This window comes from Ictalurus furcatus, chromosome 18 (assembly GCF_023375685.1).
Source record: "Ictalurus furcatus strain D&B chromosome 18, Billie_1.0, whole genome shotgun sequence".
NCBI classification, from domain to species: Eukaryota; Metazoa; Chordata; class Actinopteri; order Siluriformes; family Ictaluridae; genus Ictalurus; species Ictalurus furcatus.
The window spans coordinates 3,913,248-3,924,815 of NC_071272.1; the positions used below are offsets into that span (position 1 = coordinate 3,913,248).

The 11,568-nt window shown below is 40.3% G+C and overlaps 1 protein-coding gene across 1 annotated transcript in view; it reads right to left on the reverse strand.

Annotated features, from left to right (window-relative positions):
- The window catches only part of mmp17a (matrix metallopeptidase 17a), a 79,022-nt gene that overhangs the window by 12,300 nt on the left and 55,154 nt on the right, over window positions 1-11,568 (reverse strand). The window contains exon 5 of the mRNA XM_053648386.1: window positions 3,846-4,022. Coding sequence (XP_053504361.1) covers window positions 3,846-4,022 — 177 coding nt within the window. The remainder of the gene's footprint in view (window positions 1-3,845; window positions 4,023-11,568) is intronic.

The window sequence follows — 11,568 nt, forward strand, 5'->3', positions numbered from 1 at the left end:
GAATGATGATGTAACTTTTGGACTTAAGTTGCCAACTCTGAATACTCTGTATTGGTACAGTGGTGGCTCAATGGTTAAGGCTCTGGGTCACTGGGAGGGTTGGTGGTTCAAGCCTCAGCACCGCCAAGCTGGTAGTGTGGTGCCCTTGAGCAAGACCCTTAACCGTATGCGTATCATGGCTGAGGCTGCGCTCTGACCCCAGCTTCCTAACAAGCTGGGCCATGCAAAGGGGAAATGGTGGCTCAATGGTTAAGGCTCTGGGTTACTGATCAGAAGGACAGGGGTTCAAGACCCTGCGCTCTGACCCCAGCTTCCTCACAAGCTTGGATATGTGGAAAAAGAATTTCACTGTGCTGTAATGTATATGTGACAAATAAAGGCTTCTTCTTCATTATATTTCCTATAATTCTGCGCCGTATAGGTAGTTTTGTTGATCCGAGTCCCTAATGTTCAACCTTCGCTTTCCATCTTTTCAAGGTTTTTTTCTCCCCCCTTCCGCCCCACTCTCTTTTTGTCTGCCAGTGTCCTGACCCTAGCCATGAACTTTTTATACGCTTATTGGATTTCTCAGAATAAACATGCCAGTCTTCCTTTCCACAGAATTTGAGCAGACTTAACTTCAGCTCCTCGTTTAGAACAGAAGTGGAAAATACACGGCGACAGGACAGCACATTTGATTTAGCCATTCTGCATGCGTGTGTAATTATGCTGCGCCGGAATGATGAATTTTTCTAATAACAAATGAATATCAGGAGGCACGGGCGGCATTATGTAAATGGAATTAGGCTAACTGATCACCACTAGATCTCATTAATTGCAGGCTATATCAGCATTTTCAGTGAGGCATTTCCTTAATCAGTGTGAGTAATGCATACGAACTTTTGTTCAAGCACGAGCTTCATCTGTCGCACTCAATTATTTGACGAAATATGGAGTCTTTTGCCATTGCAGGGGTTAACGGCTTAACCTGAGTTCAGCAGAGGTCTCAGGATCTCGCAGCTCATCATCCATCCATCCAATGTTTTCTCACTCTCTCCCTCTATCTCTCTCTGTCCTTTCCTCCCTCTGCTCTCCCTATCTGGCCAAGGCTGGGCGCACAGTGGCTTGCTGAGTTGTGATAAGTTTGGTCCGAGTCACCGAGACGGCCCATTAAATCCCAGAGTTCTCCATCTGTCACAGCACCGCCATGTAATTACATCAATAATCCCCTAATATAAAGAAATCTGTTCTTTGGTCTGCATCACTATTCTCAGCCTTGTCTCACTGGTCCACAGGTTCATACATCCCCCTTTTTCACACACACGGTCCTGGTGTTGTTCAGAAGACCTATAAACATTTTTAGGAACTGGTCCATCTTTACGCCGGTTTAAAAGCCAAACAGTTATGATCTTAGATGTGGGAATTTCATAATGTATGGTGTTTATGTAGATATTTTACCACCCATATCCAAAAATACAAAAGTATTGTGGACAATCGCCATGACAGATACATAGGTACCTTTATTGCATTTAGCTGTTTCTTCTAAAGAAAGTGTACTATAGTTAGTTTCTATAGAGTTTGCTAAAATTGCAAGTAAAATGGTCCATCCTCTGGTCCAGTGGTTTTCAAAGTGGGGGCCGCCTTGGGGGCAATAATTTGGTGTGAAACACACACACACACACACACACAATCCATTCCTAATGTAATGCAATGTAATATAATGATGTAAGATGTAATTATTAATAAAAAAAAAAAGGGGGATATATTCAGAAGTCTGTATTTTTAATGTGTTTTAAAGACATCTTGCAAAAGGAGGGCCTCAGTCAAATGTTAATGCCATTTGGGGGGCCTTGCCCTGGAAAAGTTTGAGAACCCCTGCTCTGGTCTTTTTTAATGGTGATTATGTAAATAATTAGAGTTGCTGTAACATGGATTCAGGACATATTGCCTCCTTGTCAGCAGACGTTGCGCCCACCAGGATCTCTAACATTCACTTCATGGTCACGTCCCGATTTTAGTGTATATAAACAGTTCAGAGACGTGTACTCATGGCGAAGTCTTGCCATTCCCTGCGTTTAAGTAAGAGAGACTCGTTTCTGTTGATTGTCTTAGATTATTTAGTACCCATTTTGGATTTGTCTCAGGATTACCCTTTGGATTTGTTCTTTATGACCGATCGTGTTTTGATCTCTGGTTACCTCTGGAATTTTTCGCATTCTCTCCCGGTGTCTGCATGGTTTTCTCCCACCTCCCAAAAGCATGCCAAGAGATGGATTGGTAACTCAAAAATGTGTTCCTGGAATAGGCTCCAGATTCATTCTGACCTTCACCAAATTTACATACCACCTCTGTCACCAGTACAGGTGCTAAATGCTATTAAATGTGCCTGTTGAGAGGCACCCCAGCGTCACCCACAATACCCACTGATTACTGCAAATACTTTTGGAGAACAAAAAGGGCAAAGGCCTTTTTATAGGTCTTTAGAAAAGCAACAGCATGTGTCTATTCAGAAATGCATTATAATATTTATTTGTCTGCCAGTCATGGCAGTGTCCCCACCTCCTGTAATAACTCTCTTGTTTCTCATCAGTTACACTGTGCAGGAATCTAAGATTCATGCAAAAGTGGGCACCTGTCTCATGAGGTTCATTGCATATTTTTGAGAAAGGACATTCTGTCATTGGTATAAATTACTTGGGGGTGGGGGGGTGGAACAATGTAAAGGGTCAGAAGAGAGAAGAAAAGGAATGTACTGTAGAAAGATGAGAACGAGGACTGAAACCTTGACAAAAACAAGAATGGGCCTAAAAGTACTTGGGTTACTAGTTCTAGTCGTTTTTGGAAGCACTCAATGATTATTACATGTTAATCTTTTTCAAATAAGTGTTAATAAACATTATAGCTGCTGTATAATTGTTCACAAGTAATTACTAGTTATAAAGGTTGAACTGTACAGCTATAGCATAACGCAGAATTATTATGAGCTATTACAAGGAATTATTAGAGTTTATCAAAATGCTTACAAAGAATAAATTCCAACTTACAAAGTTATACACAGTTATAATGATTTATTAATAAGGGCTAGAGGTCGACTGAGGAATTTTACCGATACCCAAAACTACTGTAAGTTGAGCAGGACCTGCCAATAACCAATTAATCAACCAATAATTTTTTTTAAAAACCGATACTGAATGAAAACATAACACTCAAAGTAAAATATTGCTGAACTTTATTACAAAAATGAACAGTGCTGACTATACTATGAAAATGTACTGTACTTTAAAAAATGAAATAAATATATAAATATTATATATTAACTATATAAATATATAAATATTAATGTAAATAAAAGATATACATCCAAACTGAACCAAAAAGTAACACTCCAAATAACAAATAAAAATAGAGACATCTAAAATGAATCACGAAACACTTCAAATAACACAACAAAATTTGTCAGTTTTTATTTCGCCTCTAGAGGCCGCTCTCGTACTGTACAATGACAGCGGACCCTTCTCAGCCACTCCCGCAACAAACTATCGGTGTGGATTTGTCGATAACTGTTAGTTCAGGCAAACGGTTATCGGTGCCAATTACTCGATCAATCCGTCGACCTCTAATATGAGCTTCATAGAAAGTGTTACCAAGACATTTAATTAGAACCTCGAAATTGGACCTTAAATTGGACCTTCAGCCAATTTAAAATGTTTTTCTGGTGTCAAAAGTTCCAGTGTATATAAAAGAAAGAGAAATTCAGCAGAGCGTAGGAGCAAGTGAGTTAAAATTGAACAATGTGCTGTATGAGTCAGAAAGAGAGCTGGGAAGCTGAGAGCTGCACAGTAAAGAATGCGACTCTTTATACTTACCATAAATCTGCCAGACTCGAACCTTGTCTTCATAAGGGAGATCGTACTTGAGTGGGTCTCCCACTGGCCCCTGGTAATACGGACGCATGATGGACTCCATAGCAGATGTATGTGCGAGTCCTATGGCGTGGCCAAACTCATGTACTGCCACAGCAAACAGGTCCATGCCATGAGAATCTACAGACACAGAACCATCACACTGTTTCAGGATTAAGACTTTTCAGCTGACTGAACTTTAAAATGACATCCCAGATGAATAAAGGATAATACTTCAGGACCCAGAGTTGCATAAGAATCTAAATTGGAATGTAGTCTGCTCAAATTTGATGAGGGACACTGCCACACTCTCAGCTTATTCATTTTTGAACGTTCTTTATTCTCAAATTAATCTCTATAGTCAGATGGTTGTGAAAGGTTCCATCAGACATAAATGTGTTCTATTAAATGACCCTAGATGAAGCAATACTATCATAGAGCCAGGAAATTGTCAATCAAATGTGAGGGCAGAGAGGATAAAAGAGAGGATCTACAGCGTGGGAAATAAGTATTGAACGCGTCAACATTTTTTGCAGTAAATATATTTCCAATGAGGCTATTCACATGAAATTTTCACCAGACTTTAACAGTATTAACTCAAGAAATCCGGAAATATAAAGAATTCACAACGGTAAAGTCCATAAATGAAGTTATGTGTAATAAAGCAGAATGACACAAGAAAGAAGAATTGAACACGCTGACTGAAATGTATTTAACACTTAGTGGAGAAGCCTTTGTTTGTTATGACAGCTTCAAGACGCTTCCTGTATGAAGAAATTAACTGGCCGCAGAATTCAGGTGTGATTTTGGCCCATTTTTCTAAATATATTGCCTTTAAATCTTGTTCAATTGGATTGAAGTAAGGTAACTGACTGGGCCATTCTAACACCTTGATTTTTTTTTTCTCTGAAACCAATTGAGAGTTTCCTTTGCTGTATGCTTTGGATCGTTGTCATGCTAGAAGCTCCACCCACGTCTCATCTTCATCCTGGTGGATGGCAGCAGATTTTTCTCAAGAATCTCCCGGTAAAGGGCTCCATTCATCATTCCTTCAATTATATGAAGTCTGCCAGTACCATGCCCCACACCATGATGCTTCCACCTCCAAACTTCACTGTTGGTATTGCGTATTTAGGGTGATGTGCAGTGCCAATTCTTCTCCAAACATGGTGTGTAGTATGACAGCCAAAAAGTTACATTTTGCTCTCGTCTGACCAGAATACACTCTCCCAGCTTGTCCAAATGAGCTGTAGCAAACTTTAAACGAGCCTCTACATGCCTTTTCTTTAGTAATGGAGTCTTGTGGGTGAGCATGAGCAGTGGAGTGCATTGACTATTGTTTTCTCTGTGACGATGGCAAATGCTGCCTCCAAGTGTTTCTGGAGCTCTTTCTGAGTGGTCCTTGGCTCTTGGGCTACTCTTCTGACTATTCTTCTGACTCCCTGGTCAGAAATCTTGTGAGGAGCTCCTGTGCGTGGCCGGTTGATGACGGAGTGATGTTGCTTCCACTTGCGGATAATGGCCCCGATGGTGCTTACTGGAGAATTCAGAAGTACGCCTGTATCCAATTCCATGTTTTGCGACAATAGGTCTTGGGAGAACTCTTTGCTTTTACCTATCATGAGATGTTTCTTGTGTGACACCTTGGTAACGAAAAGCCTTTTTATAGTCCGTCAATTTACTAAACCAGCTGATATTAATTTGCACAGATAGGGGGTATAATTACTTACGGATTTCAGCTGGTTCCTCGCCTTACCTTGCCTTGGAGAACTGCTTTTGCTTAGCGTGATCAATACTTTTTTCCTGTGTCATTTCACTTTATTACACATAACTTTATTTATAGACTTTAATGTTGTGAATTCTTTATATTTCCAGATTTCTTGAGGTAATACTGATGTCTGGGGAAAATGTCATGCGAATAGCGTCATTGGAAATATATCTACTGAAAAAAATGTTGACGCGCCCAATACTTATTTCCCATGCTGTATATATTACAGTCCCATCTGAAACTATTGGAACGACAAGGCAGCTTTTTTTTTTTCTGTAGACTGAAGACATTTAGGTTTGAGATCTGAAGATGAATATAAGAGGAGAGTTTAGGATTTCAGCTTTTATATCCTGGTATTTATATGTAGATGTTTTAAAGGACATAGAATATAGCGCATTTTGTATCAGACCAAAATGCAAACATTTTGGAACATGTGACTGACAGGTGTTTCTTGTTAACCAGGGGTGTCCCGTTAGATTGATTGTTTAAACAATAAATAGCTCTGAACATCTACTCTTTGTTTTAGCCTTCGGTTTCACCTGTGAAGACTGCATTTTTTGTTAAAAAAGGATAAGCCAACATGAAGATCAGAGAGCTGTCTATGGGAAAAAAGCAAACCATTTTGAAGCTGAGAAAAGAGCATAGCCAATACAACAATTTGGAATGTCCTGAAAAAGAAAGAAACCGCTGGTGGAACAACAACAGCTAATGACAGAAACAGCTAATGACAGCTGTGAAGAAAAAACCCAAAACCAACAGTTAGTGACATCACCAACAACCTGCACAAGGCAGGGGTGAAGGTATCATTATCCACCATTGGAAGAAGACTTTGAGAGCAGAAATATAGAGGCCAAACCACAAGATTCAAAAACTACTCATCAGCAGTAAGAATCGGAAAACCAAACTGGAATTCACAAAGAAATACAGAGATGAGCTACAAAAGTTCGGGAACCAAGATTAATCAGTACCAAAGTGATGGAAAGGCCAAAGTGTGAAAACTGCTCATAATCCAACATATACAAGCTCTAGGGATGTCACGAGAACCGATACTTCAGTACCAACATTCTTAAAATGTGATGGTACTTGTTTTTCTGGAGGACAAAGACGCTGCACAATGCATTTACAGCAAGGATTCACTCATCCTTAGTAACTGCCTGGTAAGACTCGCGGTGATTACAATTAGGCTATTAGTTTGTTTACAGTTTGGGGAAATTCGATTTGTTAGAAAATACAATACAAAATAAGTACGCAAACGGGATTTATAAGCTGTTATGAACTGGAATGATGTAGCTGTGTTTGAGGAACTGTTAGAGCCAGAATTCACAGGCCATGTTATCAGTGCTGGTATTTCCACCTCCCCCCCCCATTGTTTTTCAGTATTTCCAAGAGCATACCTGTAGGGTTCATAATTAATTCAGAAAAAAAAAAAATCTTTTGGTTTAGACCATCTGGTTTCAATCCGAATACAACTACAGATACTATATTTGGTGCACTAAACATGACATATATGTGTGCTAGAATGAATGATGTGATTTGCTGAAAAAGACCTCAGTGTAAATGTGCACATCATAGACATCTTCAGAAACCCCTGTAGTTTGCATTTTGTACGAGCTGCAGGCACTTCGATGATTCCTTGGCACAAAAGACTAAATTTACTGAAGCTCTGGAAGTCACCTGGATGACTTACAGGCACAATGCAGGCTCTAATCTACAGGCAGACACGCTCCAAAAGGCAAATGTGTGACTTAAGAAGTGCACTGACTCTGGAGTTTTGATATAATGATGCTCCTATCGACACACTGCTGCATCTATGTGTGTGTGTGTGTGTGTGTGTGTCAGAGGCCCATGAAGCTTCTCGATGATCACTTGACAGCGGTAACCCTTTCTTTGGGATGAATCTCTGAGGAAGGATACACACAACATGCCAGATGAAGGTGTCTCTGCTGGCAAAGATAGTGTCATGTATAACAGATGATGATTAGGAAAGAACACTGTGAGTCGTGGAGTTCTGAGCGTACGGTTTCCTACGGAGCCTCTGAGGTGACATGGTGGACATTTGTCAAGGTGTGGACACGAGTTAATATTTATGCTGACACTAGCAAGCAACAAGTTGTGGGCATGTAGCAACCGTTCCTGTTGTTGCTTGTGGGCGTGGCCACAAATCATATGTTGCTTTGTCGCTTCTAAGTACATAGAACATGAACACACGGCTGCTGCTTGCTACCATGAACGTAAGACCAGGTTCCTGTGGCCACAATGGTCTAATTCAATCGGTTTCTATGTCACAGTCATTTTAAAATATAATAATTGCCATGAGTTAAGTACTTCATGGCCATGAAACAGAGCGTGAGAAACGTTGCCTCAATGTATTAATCTATAGATACACATTATTAAAAAATAACCAACCACCTTGTCACCACTTCAGCTCTTTGGTTTCTCTCACCAGATCATCTTTCTTTTGAAAAACATGGTTTCTCTTATAGTAATTTGATTAGTTTAGCTTTTTCATCTTTAAATACCAAAAGCACCACATGCAAACAATGTAACTCCCATGCATTTTAAAGATGGCTAGAAAAATAGCCAATACCCCAGCAGTAGGGACTGACAGCTATGTAATATGAGTGATAATGGATGAGTCAAATTTCTGCTTCCCACTCTCTGGCTCAATGCGCCTCACACACACACACACACACACACACACACACACAAAAGGAAAGGCTGGTGCCAAATTGCAAAAGTCATCAAAACCACACCTGCTTAATGAGGCTTTTCTTTGGGCCGCAATCATCAGTCCGCATTAGCAAGCAACCAGAGAGATAATTAATAAAAGCTATTTGCATGCTGTCAAAAACAGTGCAGCAATCCTGCTACTCTGCTTAAATGACCCACAGGAGTGCGTCAATCCCGCACCATAGGGCACTCCAGCTGCCACTCAATCTATGAGGAGTCACGCACCAGCTTAAATGGAGCGTTTAACATTAGGCACTTCTGCTTGAGCTCCATTTCACTTCAGTTGTAATTATGCACATTAGCAGATGGTCCTCAATGGGGGAAAGTTCTTACGTCCTGCCAAGAACAATACGTCTCAAAGATGTTCAACGAGGAAACAGAGAAGTGCTTAGAGAGAAAACTGCAAGTTGTTATTTCAGCAAAGGTGGCATGGTGGTGCTGCAGCTAGCGCTGCTGCCTCTCGAGCGCTAAGGTCCCTAATTCGATCCATGGTTTTGCATGTTCTAGTCATGACCGCTTGGGTTTCCTCCTGGTTCTCAGATCTAAAAAAAAAACATGCCAGTAGGTGGACTAAATTGCCCCGTAGGTGTGTGTGCATGGTGCCCTTCAATGGACTGGCATCCCATCCAGGGTGTATTCACGCCCACTGAGTACTAGAGGTTTGGTTTTATCGTTAGCTACATTCCTACCTTGATAGGCGAATACTCTTGATGTTCTACATAGAACTTTGAAGGTTTTCCTCCAATGGGCAAGCCGGACATCACAGGGTCGATCCCTGCTAACGAGTTTAGGTTAGCAAAATGTTTTCTGAACATTGCAGTTCTAGGAACTTTTGCTCCCGAGATTGTTCAATAACTGGGAAAGTTGTGTGAACAACCTTGGAATTATATTCTAAAGCAGGCCATTATTAAAACTAATGCTTTTTAGAATAACTAAGGAAAATTATTTGGGGAAATTTACTCTCTAACCTTCTAAGAACCTGCCAAATACTTACTGACTGTTTTAATAACATTCTCTGTGTAAAAGTGTATCATCCAGAGGCATGTGCACTTCCCAAATACAAATTACGCCCAAGTCTTGTTTCAGTGACTAATCGCACCTGAATACTACAGAATTGTGCCAAAGAACTGTTGCTGTAATCATAAAGACTGTTCCTAGGACACTTATTCACAATATGCTCACATCAAACATCCTTTCACTTAATACTGCTTGAATATACAGTAGGGATGTAACCGAATATGAATAGATTATTAGGATTGAACATATAACGTGCCATAAACATACAAATACAGATACAAACAGGAGGCACACTTTTCCTTCAAACCTTGCAGAACAAAACAAAAAAAAAAGTGGCACGAGCGGGAGGTTTTTATATTCATGCAGGCACGACAAACTCCACGTTCATTAACATGAATGTTCATTCCTTCATCCTTAGTAACTGCCCGGTCAGGGTCTCAGTGGTTTAAATTAGGCTACTGGTTGGTTCATACTTTGGGAAACAGAACTACCTAATGCAAGTACAAATAAATATAGTAAATGTGCAAGCAGTTTTTAAAAACGCTGTCCCAAACACATTTAAAAACATAATCCTATACAGCATTAGAGACCAGTTATGAACTCAAATAATGTAGCTGATGCTGAGGAACTGTCAGAGAAACCGACAGTGCTGGCAGTTGTACATCTGGGTTTTTATGGTAGGGTTTCATAAAAAAGAGAAAGAAAGGAAAAGAAAGAAACCCCTTTCAGGATTATTCGGTTTGAGCCACGCCCACTTTGGGTTTAAATCGGAATACAGATCCAGATAGTAGCATTGCGTTACACCTCTACACCTATAGTCTACAGTTGTAGAAGAGGAATCATTTTATTATCTAGTCAAGGGGATGGCTTCACTTTTCTCGAGGTTTCTTCCTTGTCGTCCCGTTGCCGTTCTCGCTTCTGGTTTGAGATCTGTATGGATTCTTCTAAAGCTACTTTCTTCCAATACAAACATAAAAGATAACTTTTAATTGAATTAAACTTAGTCAACCTGCTCTAAGCACGATGACTTATTGTCCACTTGCACAAAGTAGCTATGAGAAAACGTAACTTGATTATTTAACTCACTTCACGTACGTCATCTCGACAAGATGACACAGCAAACACCCTTCGCATAATTGTGTGCTCAGAGAGGTGAATTATGGACTAGAGAAGCTATTTTGGGGGCCATTAACTGCATTTACTACATTAACAGACAGGGTGCATTTGTAATTTGTTTGTAGAAAAATGATGTATATCTGGAGAGTGTAGTTGGAAGAGAGGATATGGAGAGCCTCGAATGAGGCTTGACATCAGAGAGGACACAGGAAGCATGACACAGTGCTGTATTCTGTAGTGCTAAAATTAAATTGCAGTTATAGTTAACAGAATATGACTCTGGGTGAATAGGACATGTTGCAACGACTTAGAAGACTCTAAGTTTAAGTGCAGACCAGAAGGGGGCTATACATTGGAGAGACAGAAAAGACACAGAGGATGTATACACGCAGAGGAGCTGACAGAAATCTCAAGATCTTTTTTTCCACCACTAAAGAAATACATTGCCAGGCGCCCCATGCAAACATATACTTTCTTGATCCGAGGAATTATTGGTACAAGCCTCACATCTGTCTAGGAACATATGGCCTCGGGCTGGCAAAAGAAAAAAAATGGGAGAAAGGGAGGTGATGCTGTTCCCTGAAACCCACAGGAAATTCAGTGACTATTCAAAAACAAGCTCTTTCCTTCCCACAGAGCCATGGCTCGGTCGGTTCAGAGAGGTACAAGCAACAGGGATAAAGTACTCCGATGATGGAAAAGTGCATCTACTGCTATAGCGCTGACTCCTGCACTAAAATGGCTTTGCCATGAGCAAAATGAGGTTAGAAAGTCAACACACACAGACTCAAACCTTTCACACAGTCCGACTCTCACAGTTCTACCTGGAGACCTGAAAATCCAGGCCTTGTTGTCGACATAAAACACTCCATAATACTGATTTAAATGGTTTAGTCTGCACAAAATGAGGTCACAAACTCCGCTTAGACTCAAACTTTTCACTTTTTTTTTCCCTGAAACCTGAAGCTCCAGACCTAGTTAATATAAAAAAAAAGGGTCATCTAAAATGCTTTAAAGTTTTATTCCATGCTGCAGGACAAATTGGTTTTATTTCTT